This window comes from Patagioenas fasciata, chromosome 2 (assembly GCF_037038585.1).
Source record: "Patagioenas fasciata isolate bPatFas1 chromosome 2, bPatFas1.hap1, whole genome shotgun sequence".
NCBI classification, from domain to species: Eukaryota; Metazoa; Chordata; class Aves; order Columbiformes; family Columbidae; genus Patagioenas; species Patagioenas fasciata.
The window spans coordinates 37,255,140-37,281,022 of record NC_092521.1 but is presented as its reverse complement, the minus strand read 5'-3'; the positions used below and the strand labels follow the sequence as shown (position 1 = coordinate 37,281,022).

At 36.1% G+C, this 25,883-nt stretch overlaps 1 protein-coding gene across 8 annotated transcripts; it reads right to left on the bottom strand.

Annotated features, from left to right (window-relative positions):
* Positions 1 to 3,072: 3,072 nt before the first annotated feature.
* On the bottom strand, positions 3,073 to 25,345 carry PPP1R42 (protein phosphatase 1 regulatory subunit 42). Of its 8 annotated transcripts, none has more exons than XM_065831463.2 (10): positions 25,250 to 25,345; positions 23,653 to 23,862; positions 21,263 to 21,429; positions 20,667 to 20,805; positions 18,370 to 18,486; positions 12,331 to 12,448; positions 10,890 to 11,018; positions 9,442 to 9,593; positions 7,507 to 7,549; positions 3,073 to 4,038 (listed from the first exon to the last, which is right to left on the bottom strand). In XM_065831463.2, exons 2-10 carry the CDS (start codon positions 23,779 to 23,781, stop codon positions 4,034 to 4,036), a joined length of 999 nt encoding a protein of 332 aa, XP_065687535.1. In that variant the 5' UTR covers positions 23,782 to 23,862; positions 25,250 to 25,345; the 3' UTR covers positions 3,073 to 4,033. The 8 variants fall into 8 exon arrangements, with proteins under 8 accessions (XP_065687535.1, XP_065687536.1, XP_065687534.1 ...); XM_065831462.2 differs by lacking the exon at positions 3,073 to 4,038 and adding an exon at positions 4,300 to 4,716; XM_071804046.1 differs by lacking the exons at positions 3,073 to 4,038; positions 25,250 to 25,345 and adding exons at positions 4,300 to 4,716; positions 24,897 to 25,216.
* Between the last annotated feature and the right edge of the window lie 538 nt (positions 25,346 to 25,883).

Genomic DNA, 25,883 nt, shown 5'->3' with positions numbered 1-25,883 from the left:
CCTTTCTGCAGCCCCTTCGAAATCCACTCAGCCGGCCTCTGGGGCTCAGACAAGCAGCTCTCGAACACATCCTTTAGCTTGCACTGTGAGCAGCCTGGCTGACACCGTGGGGTGACGTGGCAGAACCAAGTGCGGGCTCCCTGGGGACGTTCACCTGCCAGCCCTGGCTCCCCATGGCTCTGGTTCTGTGACTGCTGGGTGCGTTCTGGCTGGGCCCAGCATGCAAGTCTCGGGATGAGCTGCCCACGTCCCAGGGAGGTGTCCTAGGACTGCCCAAGCACCATCCACTCCAAAAGGACTTTTGACTGCACTGTGGAATTCTCAGCAATGTTAATATGGGTCAGTGATGGTCAGAGGACTTAACGGTAGGTGTTCTAGCTGCCCAAGACTTCCCAGCCACCCTAGGCTGGCAGGTCACGATTTCTGTGCTCTTCTCTGCTCTAGTGTAATTAATTACCCAAAACGATCTGTTTTTTGACTTTCCCATTGTACACACACAGTGTTCAGCCTCAGTGCAGGAAATTCTGCAGAAGCAGTTGGAAAGGACAACTCCAAATGCAGCTTGCTGCAAAGTATGGTGAGAGAGATTGTATAGTGAGATCTGTGAGCAGGGTTTGGAGAGACCACCCTGGCTGCTCACACTGATACCAAAGAAGAGGTGCTTTAGATACGTAAAAAAACCCCAAAAACCAAACAGAAATGAAGGTAAAATTGCTCTTTGCCCCATCATGACTTTCTCCCATCATAAGGCTTTTACTCCTCCAGAGAGATCCAGTGATTATTTTCTTGTATCAACCCACTATTTAAGTCTAAAGCTGTAACAAGCTCCTGCAGCTGGTTCTTCTTCTTCTTTCCCAGATAAATGTCTGAGAATTGCTTTCTTGCCTTACCTTCCACAGTATATTTCAAATCTGAGAAACAACAGAGTCGCAGAAGAGCCAGAATTCCAGCGTGATTTAGGTAAGAAAAAGTTCTACCAGAGACAGAGTGATGCTTTTCCAGGTACACTCTGCTCCCTTCATGTCAAATTATTTTCTGGTTTTACAGCTGCAATTCAGCATGAACATTCACGGTGTTTCTTTCCAATTTGTTCATTTCTGTATATGGATTTAACGGGTAGGTTTGTCTGCTGGTAAAGTGGCATGTGGATGTTGGTACTGCTGATGGATGAGCAGAAATGTCACTTGTCTGAGTGACACGGTTACGGTGCAAAGCCACATGCAGGCTGTACCTGGCCAGGTCCCACTGGCTGCAGCTGTAGCTTGGGAACAAATCAAAGACGAGACAAAATCATGGGAGACTCAAAATAGGTTGAAATTCAGAATGGCTGCTTCATGGGGAAAACTCAACGTTTCCTAATGGGAGTGCATTACAATTCCAAACCAATATTTTGAAAATTACCAAATACTTTTTTCCTTGCTTCAAATGCCATGTTGTTAGTGTATTGTAGGAGCACAGCATTTTCTGCAGTTATGTCAAATACATCACATTACAATGTAGCAAAATTCTTTTTGTATTTTCTAAATTATTAAAGGTAGCTGCTTCTTAAAACTGGACTACTAGGACACATCAGTGCCTCACCAGTATGCTGTAAGAAAGATTTTAACATCGAAAAAGAAAATAGGATGAACATTTTTGATTTCACCTCTCCTTCCAAATTTGCTGCTCAAAGTAGTTTAGCTTCCAAAAATGTTGTCTTAATCAAAACTCCTTTTAAAATCACAGACTTTTGATGAACATTTTCCTTAATAACCCAAAAACAATAAAAAAGGTTAAAATATGCTCCCAACCCCCCCTTTTAAATTGTCCTCTCCTCTAGATATTCCCATCCAGAGTCATAAATCCAAATATTTTAAAATAAATGTGTTGGGGGTTTTTTTTAAGCCACAAAATTTGCAGAGGCAAGTTGCAAAGAGGAAGCTTAAAGTGAGCTTAATATTCCATTCTCCCAATTACCACCAAGAAGCAGATGTCCATTTCTCTCAGTGATAGTTACGTTTAAAATATATCTAAAATACATATCAGGAGGGCTGCATTCTAATGTGTGTGTGTGTGCATAAATTTTGGTGCTTAATACTAAGTCAGTCTTACATTATTTAAGAAGACTTAAGTCTTTTAAAAGACTTGGATACTGAGATCCCACCATAATTCCATTTCACACCCAGAGATACTTAAGGAAATACTTCATAACTGTTCCATTCTAGATCATAAGAAAGGTGTCCAGTTTGGAAGGTGAGCTCAGCCGCTCTCACAGTAGGAGAAGAGAAAGGAAAACGGGGTGCAGGGTGAGAACCCCAGGAGATCTGGCTGGTTTCCCCTCGCCAGCAGCCACGTGAGCAGTGCGGGTGTTGTGGCCAGCATGGGGGAGTGCAGTGGGAGGTGAGCTGGCTCTGCTGGAGCTGTGAAGTGTGAATGTTTCTGCACCAAAAGACAGTGTGGATGATTGCACTTCAGGGGAAGTGCAGGCTTAAAATGCAGGGGTTTAGAGCAGGCCAAAGAAAGGGACCTAACATACATATATAGAGCTGGGATGCAGCCAAACTATTACAGAATAGGAAAAGTGAGAGGGAGATCAGAGCCAGAGAGACTGAAACCCACTTTGCTGTTTCACCAGTGGAAGACTTGGGGGTTTGCTTTAGCTAGACGTGAGTTGCTTGGTTGCAGGAATCTCTGTGTGAAATGCCATACAGGGAATACTTAATTTGGGTCTGAAACATTTTATGTAATGCACAATAAACTAAAATCTTAAAGCTGGAAATATTCAGAACCTATGAAAAGTAAGTCATGCTTTACTGGCTTTACTGGCATAACAAACACTGAGAAATGCTAAAAATCTGTTAAATGGCTTTAAGTGGGTGTGTGCAAAGCAGAGGGAAGGGTAAGGGTGGAAAGGCTTCCTCAGAAAACACCATGCTATAAAATCAGGAGGTGACTTCCTAAGCACAGCACTGAGTCAGGAATCCAGGAGCTGCTACGTCAAACACGCTCACCAAAAGTATTGATGTTCTTCTCCAGGAACTGTCTAAGCAAGAAGCAACTTTTTAAATTTATGCTCTTCTGTCTTCCTCAACCTGAATATCACTGATGATTTATTTGAATTTTTATCAAAGGGCAATAAAATATAAACCATATCAAAATACACAAAACATTGCATGCAAAAAAACAGGTCCTCATTTCCTTACGCAGGAAAAATCCCTTATTTCAGAGAGAGTCTCGAACATAAGATGCTGAGCTGATGTTCACACAAACTCCATCAGGAAAGGTTTTATTCCAGGGGCAATTTACATTCTGGGATTTTCTTTCCTTATGTGTATGTTTGGAATTTCCCTATATCTGAAGTCTTGAGTGTTCATTTAATTACTCAAAATAGTGCAAAGCAGCCAAACCAAAGTCCTGGTTACTTAAAGCAGAATTTGGAATAAAATTAATATGTAATCCCAAATTAATCAGCACAGATATCATGAATCTTCTTGTGCCTTCTTTCCTAACTATTCCCCATTATTCACCAGAACCTGGAAAAATCTAAATGATGGAAATAATTTTTTAGGACTGCAGATCTCAAAAATCATGAGCTAATAGCATCTTTCTTCTTGAAGTAAGAGACTGTAAGAATGCCTCTGCATAATTGCTAAGAGTATAATGTATGGAACGAAGCTGCTACTCGAGTAGTCAGGTCACAAACTAGACACTGGTTAAAACCAACTCCTTTCTTGAGGAAGTTCAAGAAGTAGGCAACCAGTTAAGCCTATCACATGCTGTTGTTTTTACATGCTTTTAATATAAAGCTTTGCTTCTAGATAAAGAGGCAGTTCTTGTGTTTTTCTGAATGCTCTTAAAGGTGGTGTTAAGTGCAACATCCTTCATTCTGTCTGGTTTTGAGATTACAAAAACACAGATATCCAAAGAGATGTCGGTATCTTTCTTTGTTAGCTTTGAGGGGAAAAAAAAAATCCAATAATAGCCAAATCTTCACATCCTGTAACTTCTGGCTTTTAGAATTCAACTTACTTCTGCCGTGACTTCAGATTCCTCATCAGCCTACATCAGAGAGATCAGAGAAGACAGGTGAGATCTTCATGTCAGACCCACACCAAGGCCCCCATTGCTCCCATCTTCATTATCGCTTCCCAGGGCCACACAACATTTCTACAAAATTTGTAATCTGTGTTATCAAAAGATGCAGACAAAAAAAAAAAGGTCTTTACCTATTGCGAGTGTATCGACTGATGCAGTGAAAGCCCTTTTTTTCCCAGTGCCAAACCTGGGGCCACACTAATCTGAATTGACACAATCTGACTATTTGTGGTATTATACATTCCTTTATTACAAAGCTGATCAACTATTTCCACACACAAAAATAGTTACAGTTAATAATTTTTTCCATGTAAATTTATATCAAATACGAATAGTTTTCAAGTTCTATAAGAAACAAAGCCTTAGCTATAATCAAAACATTTTCTTGTATAAATGAAATCAGATAAGACTCCGTCTTTTATTCCAGACAGTTTTTCTACAAACTACATGTAACTGATTGTACCCAACTTTACTGGACATGTAATTAGTGATTACTATGACAGTCTAATATATTAAATCTCCAAGAAAGGAAGATCTTATTGCTCCAGATCTCTTTTTGAATTAAAGTATTAGTCTATTACATGGATCATTTCACAGCTGGCTCTGATTCATCTTGGTTTGGATGCAGCAATTATTTTTGCTCTGAATTAAGAGAACAGAAAGATGTAGTCAGTCATTTCTGTAGTGTCTGGTTACAGAGTTATTTGATTGAAGAGGTAAGGTTCAAATACATTTCTTTTTAGCAGTGAACTCCTAGAATCCTTCAAGGCCACAAGACAAAGTAAAAAATCACTGTTGGCTTGGTTGGTTGGTTTTTCCTAGCAAGGTAAATTTTATTTGCTACAGTCACAATATATAACATTTACGACTTAGTGACTGTAAATAAGCAAGTTCACATATTAATTGATTCCACTCAGAGCTCTGTTAGTCAGGACACCTACTTTGCATAATGCACTGAGATAAAAAATCGTAAGAAAGACAAGGAAGAGCCTTTCTGATCCCCTTATTTTTATTAGTTACACGAATTATGATCGCATACTTGTCCATATTAACAGATCACACGTCTGAATCCTCATCCTGAAAGAACAGTGGGCACATCTTGAACACTGACTCTTTTTTTTTTGGCTATTTTTTCCCTTTCTGCTCCAATCTCAGAACTTTTGGATTGTGTGGCTTTTATAGCTGTAGGACAGGCACTGTTTCATACCCACACATGTAAAGAAATAATATGGCATTAAATTAACTTACACCTTGCACTATTTTTAATGGGACATTTAAGAAAAATAGGGATTTTTCATCAGTTACTGATCTAAAGTTCACATGTGAACATTAGCTCAGTAACTCAAACACTGCATGTGTACACAGTGATTACAAAGCTTATATATCTATACATATATTCTGATTAGGGTCAGGGCAGTGCCAAGGGGATGTGTTTGGGAACTGATGCCTTATTTTTTTTCCCTTTTGGTACTTCTAACATACTGAAAGTCTACAGCAGTACTGTGGATTGCTCTGAAAACACCAGCATCTTTACTGGCAAGGCCCAGGCTCACACCTCTTAGGTCCTAGGAACAGTTTTTGTTGGGAACAAGTATCACCAGCAGTAGATGATGATCAAATTGGGAACCACAATGGCAAATCTGTCACATCCAAGTCTTTGCAACTGGATGGGATCCCAGGGTACTGGAAGTGAATTTGAGACATTCAAGGTCAGGCTGGATGGGTCTGAGCAACCTGATGTAGTTGAAGATGCCCCTGCTCATTGCAGGGAGTTGGACTAGATGACCTTTGAAGGTCCCTTCCAACCCAAACTGTTCTATGATTCTATGATCCTGAATACAGTTGGAGTGCTTTCAGGCTATTCAGTGGCTAAAACCAGCTCTAGGGTGCACAGCTAAAACTGCACTGGTTTGTATCTCAACTCTGTATTTCTCCTTTTTCTGAAGCCAAGGCTGAAAATAGTTTTTTATTTTTGAGTTTTCAGAAGTTTGCAGAAATTTCTATTCAGTAAGATAACAAGATTTAGGTTACCTGGAGGGAACATATTCCCCTACCACCCTCTCAAATAAGAGCGCTATATTCTGTAGTATGAAATAACAATATGATTGTAAATGTTATCTTTTGGTTATAGAATCATTATAATCTCAGTATCAGCCCTCCCCAAACAACTGTCATATAACAGGCCTTAATAATTCTATTTATTATAATGCCAGTTAGAGTCTATAAACAAAAGCCCAGTATACACGCAGAACGTGTACTTTCTTACCTGTTATCAAATACACATTACTCTGTATAGATTTCAGAGCACATAAATCACATCAGTTCAAGGCATTTCTAAATATTTAAATAGATAAAGGCAATATTGCTAGGAGCACCTGCCAAAGAGCTAAGAAGAGGGAGAACTAATATTGCTCTCTGCAAGTTCCTTCCCTTTGACTTTGAACTTGGACTATCCAGGCTATGCATGGTGGCTATGGGAGTGGCTTATGAATAGCTGACACAATCCAGTGTACTTATTATATGCTGACTATATAATTTAAAGATATTACCTTATTGCTAATCACATAACATACACCAGAGAGACAAAAGGTGATTTTCCCACCAAATTCTGAATTGCTATGGTATTGCTATGAATACCTGCTAGGATATTTAATTCCACTAATAAGGATATGTGGACAGAAATTGCTAGTTACAGGTTAAGTTTACAACATCAACATTTCAACAACTTCTCTACTTGGGGAAAATTAATAATAGTGTATCCCATTGGAAGGTATTAGGTATCTTTAAAATGGTTAAGTGATTTGTTTTCTTTTAATTACTTCCTGCCTATATCCATAATTCTCTTTAAATGTTCAAAACGAACTTAAAATCCAATATAAAATTGCTATTGTTTTTATATCATCAAAAAAGAAAGATTAATCGCATATTTCAGTAATCTAGTAATAACTGGCTTTTTTCATTGTTCAAGCTGTATGTAATCCTCAGTGGATCTTAAATGTAAGTTAAAAAGGTATTTAATGCCTGTTTTTCAGTTGCCAAGGTCAAACTTCACCAGCATGTACAGGGAAAGAGGAAACATCTGTTGGAATAACTTATTTGACTAACACAGGGGATAGGATTAAACTTCACTAATTTCTTTGGTCTGACACTGAATTTAAATTAAACAATGCAGGTATTTGTTCAGTTTGAGAAAATTTCCTTGCCTTACATGTGGTCACATTTATGCATATCCCTGGCTACTGGATCTGGCAAGAGAATACTGTGATTTGTCATCTTTTCATATCTGCATATACTCTGAGAATTAATATTTATGGATTTTTAGTTAAAAAAAACCAAACCAAACCAAGAACAACAAAAAACCAGCAAGTAAAACAAATACCAAACCAAACCAAACCAAAAAAACCCAAAAAACATTTTAAAGAATTCACAAACCTTTAACGAATTCCCAAGACTCTTTGATTTCCATGGAATTCAACTAGTAACAAGATTAGAACATGTCTCAGGATCAGTGATTACATATGAAACGGTAATGTACAGCAACCTTCAGCATCCAAGATAGAAGTCCTGCTTAAGATTTTGTTTTAAATATTAAATGCAAGTCATCTGACCGTATTTTATTCTACCCTCTGTGTGAGTCAGAGTAAAATCTTCTAGACTAATAGTAAAAACAAACAAAAATCACTCAAATTGTTTAATTTGCTAATAGAAATTAAGACAAATATAGACATTTTATTCCAATCGAGTATGGAAGATGCATTCTTTTTCTTTCTAGGGTCGAAAGGGATTTCAACAGGGCCAGGATTGTGCTCTGGCTTCTTAATACTGGGAAAATTTTTGTCAAGGAAAGCAGCTCAACAATTGGACAGTTTATAACATGGTAGAGTAGAATTGGAATGCTTTATCTCCAAGGATATAGCAGAAGTTCTTACACTGAGGAATATAACTTTTTGGGAGTTGCTGTACACACATGGTCCAACCTTTATTAGAACTAAGGGCAATGGTAAATGAAAAGTGTAGTTTTGTTCAGCCAGTCCCAAAAGACAGAATGCTAATAAGGATAAAATGCAGGTCAGCAGAACACTGAGCATGGGGGTAAACTCATTTTACAAGGGAATTAAAAGAAAAAAATGCATGTTTGTATGGCATGAGTATTGGGCTGTACCCCTCTAAATTTCACAAGCCTGGACTATTCACTGGAAAATAACCACATAGTAGTACTATTTTGTGATAACTAGTGGATTGATCCTGCAGTTCTTGCAGCAAGACAAAAATTCAAGAATGGGCACACACACAATGAGCTCAGTTTTTTTTTAGGCCAGAATATACCCATTGTCATTTGAAGAACAAAAATGATACTTTTGAAGAGAGGAGCTCTCTGATTTGTAATTCTTTTTCCTGTCTCAAGGCAAAGGCAGCTATTTCTAGTCAGAACAAATAATCAGTAGGAACAAAACTGATGGACTAGAGAGTACTAAGTTGTCAAGAACAAAATACTATTAAATGTCATTTAGTTAATTTTTCAAACATACTAATACATTTCGATTTTAAGGTAATTAAGTTACAAAATATAGTAATATAGTTACAAAAGAATACCTAAATTTATTTATTTTGTCTACAGCATTGCATAAATGATTATTTTTTTGTTGGCCAATGAGGCTAGCAGTACTATTAAAAAATGTGGAAGAAGTGATATTAGGTCCCAAATATTGAATTAAACTGTTACTATGAGTAAAACTGGAAAAACTATAGGTTCCAAACTGCAAATCACTATAAGCCATTTTTATTTCCACAAACAGTTGCATTAGAGTTCACAAGGCTGTTTATGTGAGTGAGGAATACATATGCTAAACTCTGAATTGTTTAAATTGATCTAATACCTACACATCTGTAAGGCACACACCTGATATCTTCTTTCTTGATGATCTTGAGCTGATGCTACAGGAAAATGCTACTCAAGTATATAATCCACTGGAACGTGTCTATTAGAAGTAAACTATAAGATGAAAAGTGATTGTTTCTCCTTCTGCATGTTACTTCGTGCATGGGTTCAATCTTCACCAATGTTGCTGACAGTAACTGTATTTCCAATAATTAATCTCTATATTGTCTTACCTTTGTGGAAGATTACAATCAAATGCACATGACAGAAACTAGTAACACTGGAGTAAAGTTATTACTGTTAGCGAGTCTACTGATTTATAACCAGAAACTGAAATCTATTATCCTGCCTTTCAAACAAATATAACATGGTTAAAACAACCTGGAACTGATTTTAGATGAAATTGTACCTTCATGTACTTGTTTTCCAACTGATTGAGTACAAGCTGTAAAAGCAATAACTAAGAGGAAGATGTCTGAAGAACATACCTGAGTTATCATCTGATTTTTTTCCCCCAGGATTCTAGGCAGAGGTTTTCTTTTAACTTTGTGCATCTCAGACAAAACTAAAACATTTGTTTTTTCTTTCACAGAGGGACTGTGGTGAAAGGGAAGTCGAGGATAAGATGTTTCAGAGACAGCTGAAGAAAACAAAGGAGGATTAATTCAATATCCCAAGTCAAACCATATCTATTTTAATATTCAGTACGATTGATCACAGGTTCCAATATATCTATAACAAGATATTTATACTGTTATCTATAAGAACAGTGTAATAAGCCTTAAGGTAAAATGCGTCAAATTTGATAATCGAGAATGGAAAACTTTGTATGAAAATATGGAAAGTGCTGCAAACACTGATGAAGGTGAATATTAAAGCTGGTATTCGTATTCAGGTAGAGTTATTTGAAAGGGAGAAAATTCAATTCCATAGTGCCTCCTTGTATCAGCAGTTATTCAGATGACAGAATATTACTTTCAGAATCATTGCCATTCATATATGGCTTCCAAACACTGAGCAGACGGCAACATTACTAGGGCTGAAGTTCATGGGCTGAATACTTTTCACTTCTTGTCTTCAAAAATAACTGATCTTCATGAGATGTCATGAATTAATAATTTGAGACAGCATGGCTATAAAGAACATGGTCTCTCCCCCAAGTTACATATCACAGTTTATCTTCTGAAAACAACAGCAGAATTGCCACCAATTTTATTTTATTTCATATATATGGTTATTCAAACCATTTTGAGTAATCTGAAGTATAACGTCCGTTTCCAAATTCTGCAAGATGGCAAGACATGCTGTCAAGTCACTTATGTCTTAACATGCAGTCAACTCTACAGCAACAACCCCCACCCCAGCAATTTTTAAAAACCTCAAAGTTTATTTTGGGTTGTACTTGAATTTCAAAACTAATTTGTTTTCCTGCTTGCAAGAACCTGTTGCCTTTTCTTTTGGTTTTAAGTTTTTTTTTTTCCTTCAAGACTTTTTTTTTTCTTTCCAAGTTTAAGACTTTTACTTCTGCTACACATGTATCTTGTGAAGGCCTTTAAAAGGACTAGGAATTCACATAGATCAAATAAGTATCAACAAACAGATTTAAAAAGTCTGATGTATTTAATGCATTTTTATTCTAGAGTGCCCAACACTTTTTTTTTTTTAAATATGGAAAATAAACATGACTATTTATAAACATTCAAAATGTATTAGATACTCCTTTCCATAATTCTGGGAGATTAGAATGGGAGGAAAAAAGCAGCACATGAACTAGTGTTAAACTTAAAAATTATATTGGAAAAGTTCAATTTCTACTCCTGTGTTTTGATCTCACCACTAGCACAAGTCTCATTCCTAGTATATTTACTGTTAGCTGCTATTTTATTGTTTCTATAGTATTGCAAATAAGCATGAAGTAATTGATTAGTTTGCTTACAAAAATGTAGATAGGATGCATGTTCATTTGTCATTCTTTCTTTGTGTTGTTTCCTGGCAGCTTTGGAGGCTTTCCAGTTCATTAGGAACCGTCTTTCCATTTCTTTAATTTCTTTCCCATCAAGTGATTCTGTCAAAGAGAAGAGAACACTTTCTGTGATACCCGAAGTTAACTAAAAGGCTGTAAAAATCTGTATATAATGTGTGCTGGTTCTATATTTGCTCTCCTCAAATATTTTTTTCTTTTTTTAGTCTTTTGTTAAAAAAAACCACTCTCAATACAGCTTGATGTTCACATTCAAGGAGCAAGAGTGAGTTGACACATCTTAATTACAACAGAAAGCATCCATTATTTTTATAACTTTCAAGGGAAATACATGTATTTCACATACAGTTAACATGCAGCACCTTATGGAATGTTTTGAAGAAAAACTATACCCTTACACAAGATATATATATATGGGTGCAGAAATTCAAGTTAAGAGAGAGAGACCGCATGTCTTACCAATCAAGGAATCCTACTGATCATGAAGACAGACAGACAGACAGATTTGGCTCTTTAAGGTTAACTTTTCTCAGGTGCCGTAAAGCTTATGCTCTGGGTTTCCTTGGTTGCATCTGCGTTTCTGACTCAGACCAAATGAAGTACTTCATTTGGCCACAAATTTAGGTTGCGTTAGAACTGTCCTAAGGCACTGTTATTTTCATTGTGCAGACAGGCTTTTTCTTTTTCTTAATGGCCAACATTTTATACTCTCAGAAAAACTGAAGACAAGTTCTGTAATTACAACTTTTAAGATAATTGCCACCTTTTCCAAAAAAGTGAAAAATGAACAGATATTTTTTAGTTATTTCTACAGTATGAATACTTAGATATAGAAGAATAAGTTCCTTCCTTTTATGTTCAAATAATCTCAAAATAATAATTTAAACTGCATCACAGTAAGGTTAAGATTAACAAATACATTCACAACGTAAGTGTAAACTGCTTTTAAGGACAAATGTTATATAACAAATTCCAAATACGGTAAGGTATGATCCGTGCAACTATAACTGTACAACTGAAACACCTAAATACTACAGGCTGATAGGGGAATAGTAGACTCAACTTAAATGTGAAAATCAGTTTCACAACATCTGGAATGTGAACACAATAAGGTCTTGTCTTATAGTAATCTCACCAATCATCTATTATAAAACAAATCATTACAACTATTAATAGCAAAAGCTAAGCAACAGAGTTTGTGTAGTTGATTCATAAGCAGTTTTAGCTACATTATCTTTACATAAATTAAAAACGTATTATTTGACATAAGTACCTATGGCAGTAGTTGTGTTTACATACATAGTGCAATTCAAGAATGGTTAACCTATCAGTTATTTTTTAAAACTGTGAGGGTGATGGGTGGGTTTCAGAGGCTGGCTATTTGGTTTATTTTTACCTAAAGTTTGTGACTGTACTACAATCCTGTCCCTGTACTTCGGTTTGTGACAGATGGGGTTTCCTGTGAGATCCATTCTGCGTAGCTTCGTCCATTTCTTTAATGCAACCTCCAAATCCTGCAATTGATACAAGAACAGAACATTGTGATTATTTTTGCTTCTCCAGAGTAAATTTCAACAGTAAGGCGATTTGTTCAGCCAGGCTCACATCCTGCACACAGAAATAACTTCAATGAGACTATTCATGTATTAATACGCACATTAAGAATGTGCATTTTCAAACAGTGGTGCATAGCATTCCCTGAATAGATGATAATTGCACAGAAGAAATGGTAATGTACTTGGAAAACTCTGCATTTTTAAGGACACAGTAATGCCAGCTATAGAATATTACCACTACAATCCCACTTATAAGCACCTAAAGCTGAGGAATTACCAGCCAAAAACTTTGTGTGATATGTAATGTCTGCTAATCCATCCCCATGGTCTCACAGAGCCCTTAGAATATCAGTGTCTGATTAGATTTTGAAAAAATTGTGGAAGAATCAGTACTTTACAGAGAAAGACCACACTAAAAAAAAAGCTAAAAATGGTGCAAATCACAGTAGACTGCCTCTATATATATGTAACTGTATTTTCCAGGAGAAACAGTAATCCCCCCCTAGAGAACTGTGGGTGGTCAGTCATAGTATTGGCCCAAATAGTGAAATTTTTGAAATATACCTTTCTTCATCTGGGTTTCTGTCTGGTTACCCAAGGGCAGTATGACCTGGATAAAACTTCTTCTGTCTTTTAAGTACAATAAATTCAAGTTAAAAGGATGCAAAGCTTAGCAGATTGGTCCTTTACACTCAGATACCCTACTTTCTGAAGTACTTTCTTTTCAAAATTCCATTTAACTCTCATTCTTGATAGGCTTCCTTATATGTGTGAAAAACTTAAGGTGGGTTTCAAAGCAATTCATATGAATACAAGAGGAGAATTTATGTTCTACAGTTGTAATAATTTGGAAAAAATCTACTAATCATGATGTGATGGATTCTAACCTGCAAAGTCTGTAGAATTTTGTAGTTTATGGCAACAATAAAGCATCTAGTGAGGTAGATGTCTCTTAGCTGCTTCAAATTTAGAAAATCAACTGGGTAACACAAGCAGGTAGAATTCTGGTTTTCCAGGCTCTGCACCTTTGATAGAAAATCCTCCTGGGAATATTCTATGAGTTATAGAATACACGTTTTAAAAAGTCATGTGGAAGTGGCAGCGCTGCCTCGCACCTTCAAACCGTATCATTTTTTATTGATGATGATGGTGATATCAACTATCATCGATTGTTATCCAGTGATGATAACATCTTTTTAGAAAAATAGAGAGTAAAAGTCTGGTACTGTGAGAAGCAAGACTGATAAAACAACACAAGAAACTCTGAGGACTGGTCCACAGGAAGAAATCTCATAATGTCACACAGCAAAGCTTCATCGGCATGTCTCAGAATAGCAATATGATAACTCCCACAGTTTAGGTGCTAACATTTAATCACAAACACAACAATTTAGGGGAAAATGTTTTAGGACAGGCTCATTAGAAAAGAAATAGCATTTAGCAAGTGTATTTATTTATTTTTACTTAACCATTTAGGCATTGTCATTTAATTTGAACGTGTTCTAGACTTCACTAGAAATAATTTTTTCAAGTAATAGTTTTGCAACAAAAAATTGGCTGTTACTGAAATAAAATGTATACAGTTTAATATTGATGAATGTATACAAAGAGTCCTGTAGATTTTTGTTAGCTGTTACTTACTTGATAAATGACCCAGAACATGCTTACTCCAGTGTATGTTTATCTAAGAGCACACTAATCCTGTGCTGAAATATGATTACCCTTTCGATACGCTCTAGTTGTTCATTGCCTTCCTGTCTCTAATAAAGTGCTTTCACTTCCCAGCCTTTCAATAAGCTGTACTAAGGGGACCAGACACTCTTCTGGGCAGTCTCCGTTTGATAAATGATCATGTCATGCTATCACTTTGAGGTCTGCTACAAAATACTGACGAGCAAATTATATTCCATCGGGGTGGGAAGAGGGGAAGGGCAAGTGCCTTAGTAGGCAGCTGTAGCACTGGCAAGAACATTCTTACCAATTAACGATGGCCATTTAAGAATTGGTGTTTGACCAGTATGCTCCAGTTTTTATTGGAAACGTCTAGTCCAGCTGCCCTAACTACATCTACAGACAGCAATTTGTCACCGCTTTGACTACCTGTCATAATCTGTTTGAGAAAATCTATAATTTTTCTCATGTTCCTGACTCAATTCTGAAGTGAACGAATTCATCTTTCCTGATATCTTCTTGTCATAATCAATACTGGGCAGAGGTTGAATAAATTAAAATACTTAGGAAATACATATTTTTTGTAGGTATTTCTAGCTATATTTTCTCTATTCAAATACACAAGTCATAATCTTTCCAAAATGAAGGTCATTCATAAACAAACAATATCCTGGCTTTTTGTAAACAGGAACAGTTGTGTTGTTTGTTGTTGTTGTGTTTGGTTTTTTTTAAGAGGCATAGTATTTTTAAAAAATTCTTTTAGTCTTCCAACCCTAATAAACTGCCTAAAAGTCCTTGTGAACCTGCCTAAAGTCAACTTGAAGCTCAAAACGACAAATAAATGAAGTAGCAAGCAACAGAAAACAAAGAAAAGCAAATCCTATTAAAATAAATTATGTTTTTGATAACAGACCTATGACATGCTTTTTATGTGTGGTAGCTAGTCATAGTAAGTTGTTTTGCATGAAGTGAGAAAAATTACTTAATTTTGTTCTGTCTACTGTTCAGACTGTTATATAAACTTTAGTCATGTGAAACAAGTTCATATGCCTTGATGTCTGTTAATTATGCTAACAATGCTGCAAATTAGCCAGAACCTTAAGTGTTTCAGTTTACTAGCCCTAATTTGCAACTATGCCAACATCAACGTGGCATTGTTGAAAAGCGAATATGGGTTTTCATAATACTGGGAAAAATCAAGATAAATGTTTAGATAGAAAAGAATTATACTAATTATACAAAAGTGAGAAAAGCCTGCATGAGAAGATTGTACTTAACACATTTCTTGTGCCTTTGATGTTTCAATTTTTTGTAAAGATTCCAGATTATTCCTGTTGCCATCTACCTCTGCTACACAGCTCACTGGTGGTGACCAGCCCTGCTTCTCTACAGCTTCTCTTCCCAGCAGGTGAAGCCCAACTGGGTACAGAGCTCTCCAACGCTTCTCTGTTGTGCATCAAGGCCAGATATTCCTGGGGATGTTCTTGATGGCAGTAATGGGGAACCAGGAATGGGAAAACAGGGGACATAGAAAAAGAGGTACATGGCATGAAAAAGAGGTACACATCAGAGTTTTGAAAACAGAGGGGCAAGAGGGAGAAGAATGGAGGCAGCTGGTGTAGGAATGAAAGAGCCTTTGCTGCGTGTAACAAGTTCACCTAGCAGAGGCGATTAGGTATACGTAGTACAAGTGTATATCCCTTAAAATCCTTTCAGTTATCACAGTTGTAGAATCATGTTAGCCAAGGAATCATGAAATTCAGGATTGTAAAAAAACTTAAATACTCAAACTTTCTGTCGGCTACTTTTTTTTAAATGGTTAGTGGATGCATGAGATTGTTCTGCCAGATGTCCACTGTAAGTTAAAGTTTCTTAAACAGAGCAAAACATGACTTTTTTTAATACTTTACATGGCTCACTGCTTTTTCAACAGTTTTGTATTTTTTTTTTAATTATTAAAATAAGAATTTATATCAGCAATAAGTAAAGCCTACTAAAATGTAATCTCTAAAACACAGTAATTGTAGCTGGGAAGTTGGATATCCAGCTGCATTACACAATATGTTAGATGCATTCAATATGGTCATCAATTTTACAGGTCAGCAAAGATATGAATAGAAACACCCTATCTGCTTCATATTTTCCAAACCTGTAGATTGTTTCGAAAACACACAGGACAATCACTTTCAGAATTTACCAGAGCTTGATGCAAGTGTAACTGACAGCAGCAGCAGCAGCAGGAAACTCAAATGCTAACCACATACTTCTTCAAACGCTGTGACCATGTAACAGGGATATCTAAATATCTAATTGATTTGGGTAAATATTAACTCTGGTCTTCTTGAAGATGAAATAATGACATTTAATAATTATTAAATAATATATACACAGTTACTGAACGATACGGTATTTTTGTCCTCTCCTTATTCTGTTTCAGAAGATATTGTTTTTTCCTCTGAGACATTGAAAACGCTGTCTCTGAACTGGCATCCCCATTCTTAATAATCATTCATTCTTTGGCTAAGACAATCTTCTTTTAAGATCATCGCAACTGAAGTATTTTGTATTTATAAGAAAGAAAAAAGACAATTAAAAATAATCACTGTAACAAGTTTTATTTAGAAAATGAATCCTTTTCAAAAGAGAAGCTTTGGAGAGACTACCTATTTAAAAAAGCTTACTGCTATTTTGATGTAACCAACACAGTCAATATGGTTTTAATTACCAGCAAAAGCTAACATGAATTGTATTTTTATATTAACTCAATCACAACTGCCAGACAGAAACATAGCGTGAAATACAATATGCTAATAATTGTCTAGTAAAAAATGCATCATTCAAGATTTTTTAATATTAAAAAATAAAAAAATAAGAGTCAAAATAAAGTATATTGACCTAGATAACTGATAGGTTATGCACACAAAATACCAGAATCTCCTCATTAGTAAATGAACAGCCAAATTTAAAAAAAAGGTATTAAGTGTTCTTAGAATTAATAAGAATAGTTATTTTAATAATTACTAACCAGAGAAAGTTACCTTTTCTAAGGAAAAGGAATGTATCTGCAAACCAGTAATGAAAGAGTTTATTTTAATCAAGGCTTTGCTTTGGTGATTTGGATTATGATTTAAGCCAATTAATTTAAGTATTTATTTATATATATATATATATATATATGTATATATATATTTTTTTTTTAAAGCAGAACACTAATGCCTGTGGTTTACATTAAATAAAACCAGTGCTTATTAAGTAATATATAAAGTTTGTTCCATGCCTTCACTGTGCAGTAATGGTGTCAGCATACTGTTCAACATAAATTTGATAATCAGTTCCTAGCATGACACTAAAATTAGTTTTTTTAACTGCTCCTTATGTCAAGAAGTAGAAGACATCATAACTTATAAAAATAATGAGAAGTGACAAGGCCAATACTGTTCCTTTTGAGAAGCCAGAAATTGTAAATTTAGAACATTCTGTGTGAACTACATTCACTACTGCAAAAGGAAAAGCAAAACCACTTTTATTTCATTTTTAAATTTATTTTAATTTTTTAAAATTTTATTTTATTTTAATTTTATTTTTTTACTGTGGAAGTTAGAGCTCTTGCCTATGAAGATGTCTGTCCTTAGCAGAAAATTATGAAATTCAATATATACTTTCACGAGGAATACTTGTTATGCTACTCCAGCAACACTAGTCACAGTCGTTTTGATATCAGAATGGTAGCAAAATCAGCTAGGTGATCTGATATCCAAGAAACAGCTTTTTTTTTTTTTTTTTTCGTTAAAATAGAGAACTAAAAACTGTAATATGGTAAAATGTTGAGAGTTAAAAAACAATGGCTATGTCATCTTTGTAAATTAAGCCACTGATAGTCACTCGGATGGCCAAAACATACACACTAATTGTACACATTGAACATATTATATTGTAGTTATAACTTCCTTGCATTTACTACTCAGTTGACAGTATGCACAACTGCCACTCTACATAGCATTAAAGGACATGTAGATGTACTAGATAAATGGTTCTCCATTTTTAATCTCAACGTGATTTTTGGATGAGAAACGACAGCATGCTTGGAAAGTCAGAGGTTCAGTAACTGTAGAAGTAAAGTTTTGTTTTACTCATCTATTTAGTGATAAAGATGAATTTGACTAATTTCTTATCACCCATACTAATAGAACAAATACTTATTTTAATACCTTCATATGTTGAAGTTGATTGTCAACTGCTATAAGATAAGAAAGATTTTCCAAAATTGCAAGTTCTTCTAATTCATCAATGTTGTTATTGCTGATATTCAATACAGACAAAGATTTCTGGAGGAAGAAAAGCAGAAAAAATTGTGGTTTTTTGTTTGTTTGTTTGTTTTTTTTTTTTTTGGTGCCATGAATGAGTCAAGTTGTCAATTCTTACAGAAAATTCTCTTAAAGGAAGAACAAGCATATGAAGCAGAAGCATGCAAATACAACTACCATGTACCTCAGATGTTGTTTTATGTTGGCTTTCCATCTTGTCCTAAAATGCTGTTTATTTTGGTTTTGAAGTCAAACCAAAGATAATTTCTTAACTGTTTCAGTAATTCTTAGTAAATACAGAATTGTTGTTTTTCTCTAAATGTGTTCAAATGCCTTAGAGAGTTCTGCAAGTGCCACTAACCCTACATTTGAAGTGTGAATCAGCCACAGAAACTGACTACCTTTTCCGAGGTTACATCTGACCTGCCTTGAGCTGAAATCCACATCTGATACCCAGTAGTCCCATTTGACAGCTGCACTACGCTGTTCTTCTTTCAGGCTTGATCCTACAAACCTCTTGCTATACATGCCTGTATTCCTTGACGCTTCTTTGAAACACTAGTGAGACATAAAATGAACTTTGCCATCTGTAAAAGATGCTGCTTAGAAAGATCCTTACATTCTAGATAAAAAGTAAATAAGTTTCAGGTGTTTATCTCAGGAAACACTTAATGTAGTTTCATGTAAAAGGACCAAGAAGCTTATATCTGTAGAAGATGAAAAAGGACACCTAATCCAGTGCCATACCAGATATGGCAACTACCATTAGTTAGAAAATGCCTATTTCAGCGGTGTATACAGGAAATCTAACCCCCCTGTAAAACCTGAGCTAGACCAACATTGTAGGCAGAAATTACTAGTATCATCCTGGTACACACAGAGCATAAACTTAATCTCCTCAATCAAAAGATTAATGATGATGTGATCATGTGCTTGTGGCACACAGGAAGCTATGGTCCCATCTTTTTGGCTCTTTCCTCTATGACAGCATTAAGAGCGAGATACAGAAGATGAAGTAAGTGATGTCTCAAAGAGGGACCAAACATTTAGCACCTAAAGGGTAAAAATAGAATGTTTTACATGTAGCTTCCACAAAGATGTTACATGGTCAATAATGCAAAGTATTTCATACAAAATCAAACCAAACCAAACCAAACCCACACCAAAACACCTTAAATAAAAGCCACAAAGAACAAAATGCTAGTGACTTTAGGCCAGGATGCTGAAAAACACTGAAGTACATGAGTTATTATCCTGGGAATAATATAGTTATTTAATCTCCCTCTACTTTCATCATTTATCTAATACAGAAAGAGGAAAGTAAAAATGCTCTCACAGGAATGGCTCATTTCTATTAAAGGAAAATGGCAATACATTTTCTTAATGTATTAGGTAATAATCTCAAACCAGAAATAATTAGAGCTGGGTCAAATGTTTATGATATACACATGAACAAAAGAACTTGCTTTTCAGTGAGTTCTGTAACTTCACAAGAAAAGCTCATCAAGCCCCGACTACACTTTGGGAGACAAAGCAAGATGATTTCTTTTTTTTAGTATAGAACTACATCCATTAGTAAATAAAGTCAATTTATTTAACCACTTCAACAATACATTTGATGTTCGCTGAACAATTAACATGTTGGAAGAAAATTTCAAAAGGTGGTTTTCCTGAAATCTTGAGATACCACAACACAGAAAATTTGCAGAACTAAAGCTGAATGCTTTTGATTTTGTTCTTAAGATCCAGAAAAAAATGCTGTTGGCATTTTTTTTTTCTGTTGCCATTGCATTCTCTAGAGAAATACAAAATGCAGTAAATAAACTAATGTAACAATCAAATCAGAGAAATACCAAGAAATGAATTCACTACAAACTAAGTAGACTAAGATAACTAACAGTGATGAATTCCTACCCCTTTTTTAGTTTATTCACATTCTGTTGGTATAGGGCATCCACACATTTCCTTACTTCCTCTCTCTCTTTATCCTCATTTCCATCCTTCACAGAAAAGTAAATGAAGTAGAATCTGCTGGACTCCTCACTTATATGAGCATTAGGATGGGAGTCCCTTGGTAGATTTGAAAGAATGCCACCAATTGGCAGAAAAGGAAAACACACAGTGATCAAGTCCTAATAACTTATCTTAAAAATACTTATTTACTGATTAATGGCTCACGGAAATTCTCAAAATCTACTTACTGCCAAGGACCTAAGAGATCTTGGATCAAATAAAAGCTTTTCACCAAGAGGGAGATGTTGACTTTCAATATGTAGCTCCCTTATTTTTTCTATTTTATCCAAACCTTCCACTACAGTGATGGAGTTGCCCCCCAAATACCTGCAGTATAGAACACAAAATAGATTAAATATCCTTTGAAAATAAGAGCAAGCACAAGGCCTCAAGATATTTTAAAAAGTATTAAGTATTATTGAATAATACCTAGAAATTATAATAGAAAAAATAACCTAGCATGGGAGTAGAACATGCAGCTAACAGTTCCAAGACTTTTTTAGCAGTATTATTTTGTTTATTATTATTATTATTATTATTATTATTATTATTATTATTATTATTATTAAATGGGCGAAAAATAATTTAAATGCAAATGTGTATGTTAAGATGATAAGTCATTACTTATATCATAGAATGTTTCATTAAAAAATCATGAGAAATTACTTTTATTTGAAAAGTAAAATTTAAGAGCTGAGAGGACCTTAATGGCTACATATTTCTAAAAATTTCTTAGTGTAATAATTATTCTTTTAGTGAAATAAATACATAATTTTAAACTTACAGTTTTTCAAGGTTTTTCAGCAATGAGAGATTTTCTATACATGAAATACGATTGTTCTGAAGGTAAAGGTGTGTTATATTTGAAGCAAAGTCCAAGTTCTGGATTTGACGGATTTGATTATCATATAAATACAGAACTCGAAGATTTTTACACAAAGAGAGGTGACCCTGAAATAAACAATAACAAATTAATACTACATAGATTTAATTCATTGACTGCTTCTGGAAGCTGATGATTGTATTTAATGTAAGTTCTGCTGCATGATTTATACATTTTTACCTTTAACAAAAACTTCTCACAACTGTTTTTCCTAGAAAACCTGAGTTAGTGTCAGTAATAATCTGATTTAAGACTGAAATCTGTTGTTACTATTCTGCCACACTGAAGCTGAGGACTACAGCCATCACCAGCAGGTACATCAGATCCTGTGTGACTTCATTCCCTTCCCTGTCTTTATCACGTGGATTTCAGAAAATCACAATTATTAGTGTAGTAATCTCCATCAAACCTCAGTGATGTAATGGAACTAGTTCTCGGTAAAGGAATCCTGATTTATACAAAAACTTGCACTTCAGTGAATTTTAATACACTTCCGAGTCTGAGATTCCACTCAAATGTCAAGTTTATTTGAACATGTTTCTCTTAAATAACTAAAAGAACACATGTTCTCATGAGGGTTTCGGTAAAACTTCTCTGTGGCATCTGACGAACCAGTCCTAATCAAATGGACTGATCAAATTAGTGACTCACTACGGCTGTGCACATTCCTAGGATTGGGCTGAATAAACCCGTTTGCTTGCACAGATGCGTTCACATAGAACAAGCTATTTAAGCTTCTTGACTGAAATTACACTTTTAAAGCAGAAATCCATCATGTACAACAATTCAGTTGTTCAGGGTTTAGCAATTTCAAAATGTGCTCAGTATCTTGAGGGGATTTGAAGCCACTCAGGTCTTATTGAAACCTGTATAAATTTCCTATTATTAAACTCAAAGGAAGGAGGACTAGGTTAAGTTTGCAGGTTTAGCCTTTGAAAATGAAAAGGTCGTGGATTATTTTTTAAATGAATAAGCCCCAGGGAGCAATTAAAAAAAAAAAGAAGTAGATTTTAACCTGACTAATGTGAACAAGCCACTATACCAGTCCAAATTTATTAACCTCACTTGGCTTATATCCTGTTCCTGAATTCCCCTTTCCTTTCTCAGACTTCCTCTGAAATCTAAGGAATAAATCACAGATAGATTGAAAAGATCATGCTATGAGTTAACAACTTTTTGTAAAATTCCCAAGACTACAAAAAATTTTGCATTAATGAGAATAAAATAAGCGTTGCACTTAATAGTATGTAATATAATTACTGCTTTCTTTAACACAAAAATCTGATCTGCAAAATTATGTCCTCATTTTCTGTTCCACAGGTTTTGCGTTTTTATAAAGGTAACCATCAATAAACACAAGTCTTTAGATAAAACACCAAACTGTTGCTGAAAGTATGAACTTTGTTCTTTAACTTCAGACCTAAAGTCTCCGAGAACACTATAGCTGGATTTCAACAGGGCTAGAGCGCTGCTGTCAAAGCCCTACAGGTACTGATTCAATGGCACCAGCCTGGCTACATTCTATAGGAAAAGTGTCAGATCTAAATTATTAATTTGAAATATTCTCTTTATTAAGTGGCAAAAGAGGTAAGCAGAGTTATCATTTCCATTCTGGTGAATTCCTGAACAATCCTTTACAATGTAGCAACTGTACAAAATAATCAAAATAGCAAATTGTTTTGAGGTTTTTTTAGAGATGTAGATTTCTATAATAGTTCTGTGAAATACTGCAAAAAATATTTCACTTCAACACTTCATCTGTCTTGTGTAATTGCTTACATGGATTTTCTATTTTAATTAATTAGAAAAATAGAGGTGTACTGATAATATCCTTCTTGTCCGCTACACAAATTACATGTATTTCCACCGTTTCAGGTAAGCAAAATGCTTCAATAAGATTTTTGCCACATGAAGAAAAAACATCAGGTCAATAATAAGGAACTCTGCAGACTGTTGGAGTTACAGTCACCTGCTTTGATGTTTTATATAAAAAGTTACAGTTGAGAGATTATTTTCACATTTCAAATGCCACACATTTAAAATCCATTTAAGCATTTTTACATACAAGCAGTGTTCCACACAGCAGTGAATGCTGAAGCAGTTTTCCAAACAGATGTATTATTAATGCTTACTTGCAAATCAATATAAATGTTAAAACATAATATAACTGTTATAAAACAGAAACTTGGCTTTGCTAGTTTGTCTCTCCAACTATAAACAATTAATCATAACAGTAACCACAAAACAACTGAGGAGCCAGGTTAAAAGGAATAAAGAAAAATAAATCTTACAATTGTGTCTATATTTTTATCTGATAAATTCAGATGAGTTATTTTCTGCAGATACTGTCCAAAATCCTCTTCATTGCGATTCTTGTGACTGACACTCTTAGCAATTAGGTCCTTTGTTAGTCGAACCATAATTCTGTAATAGGCCAAACTGCTCTACTGCTTCTTTTAATAGTGTATTCCACATGCTCTTTTAAGTAGTTAATAAAACACCTTAAAAACAGAAAGGAAAATATCATACTGCTTGTACCCTAGGTTTTCAGCAAAGCTGACATGCATATTTCAGATCTGATGTTCCCCAACAATTCCCTTCTTGCTTAGCAACACATTTATGTATAGTCTTTGCTGCTTATAAAAACCTATCCCTTTCTTGCTGCTATTTTTTCAAATTTTTAGTGTATTAAGTAACATTTAGAATACATTTTAATATTTGATTTTTTTTTCAGTGTGCTTAAGAAGGCTGGACCCAGTCTTCATCTTTTTCATATAGAAATATGAGCACAGTGGTCCATTCCACAGTAGAAGTAATTAATACACATAAATAACTAATTAATGTCAGCTCATAGCTTAATTATAAGTTAGAAAATACATCACTCTCTGTAGCAGGTTTTTCAGGCCATGAGAAGTGGGCAGAAAGCTACAGTACTCTTTGTACATGTGCACAGCCCTTTTGTCACGCACACAACTGCATGTACATTTGTTATGTACAGTCAAAAACTGTGAGTTTTTCACATATTGTAGAGGCTTTCACAACAATACCAACTTCTTCTTCTTCTTTTTTTTTTTTTTAAATTCTGGCCATTGTTCCAAGTGAGCTGGAGAATGGGAGGAGAGAAGAAGGCAAGACACATAGTTTGAACTGGACCTGTAAACAGTCTGGGGATAAAAATACCCTAACAAATATAACAACAACTCAAAGTAAAAAGGTTGCCTGTATATAATACAATGTACATAAGGTATTTTAGCCAACACATAATACCCCCACATCAGTGTATCAAAAAAATGGAGGAGACAGCAAAGAGCATCTCAATCCTAAAACTCACGCTCAACCTAAGCACGGAGATTCCTCCTTATACTACATTTGTAAGAAACCGAGGGAAAGCAAAGATTGTGAAGACAGAAGAAACTTCCTTACATGCTAAGCAAGGCTGAAACTCGGTAGTTCCCCTTATCCATGTGGATTTTGTGTGTTTTTTTTGTTTTTAACTGAGAAGTGTGTTTCTTTCCTGCTTTTTAATTAAAAGTACCTTTCGGAGTCCTTTTTTAGACCTTCTTCCCAAAGCAGCAGTAGCAGCAGAGAGGCCGTTCTGCCAGCTTTGGGGCTGTCCCTGAGGCAGGTCTCCCTCCATCCCCGGTTCCCAGAGCCCTGTCATTTTACCCTCGAAGTCCCGGCCCGTCCCCGGCCCCTCGCCTCAGCGCACACAGCAGGCGGCCTGAGGACGCCCGGGACCCACCGCCCCCCAGAGCACAGCCCGTGGGAATACGGCTTTGAGGTCCCTGCCCGTAAACGAAGCGGGACACGTAAGAGGCAGGATGAGCCCCGAATGCCCATCCCCGAAAGGAAGGGCCCCGGCTCGGCCCGGCGCCGCTCTCCCCTCACCTCCCGGGACGCATCCACCGCCCCTGGTTGCCACGGCAACCGCACGCCAGCACCCAGCCGGGCACAACGTCCCGCCGTCGGCCACGGCGCAGCGCCGTTCTCAGCCAATCAACGTTGAGGAAAGTGCACAGGCGCGGAGAAGGCGGGGACTGCGCGTGCGCAGCATCGCGGGGGACACGCGCGGGCGGGGGAGTTGTTCGGCGGCCTGGGGCGCTGTGTGGGGGGTCAGAGAATCGTAGAATCGTTTCGATCGGAAGAGACGCTCAGGATCATCGAGTCGGACTCTAGTACTAAACCATGTCCGTAAGAACCTTGTCTATACATCCTTTAAACACCTCCAGGGATGGTGACTCAACCACTTCCCTGGGCAGCCTGTTCCAATGCCTGACAACTGTTTCCGTTAATAATTTTTTCGTAATATCCAATCTAAACCACGCCTGGCACAACTTGAGGCCATTTCCTCTTGTCCTATCACTTGCTACTTTGGAGAAGAGACCAACACTCTCAAAGCTACAACCTCCTCTCAGGTAGCTGTAGACAGCGATAAGGTCTCCCCTCAGCCTCCTCTTCTCCAGGCTAAACAGCCCCAGTTCTCTCAGCTGCTCCTCATCAGACTTGTGCTCCAGGCCCCTCA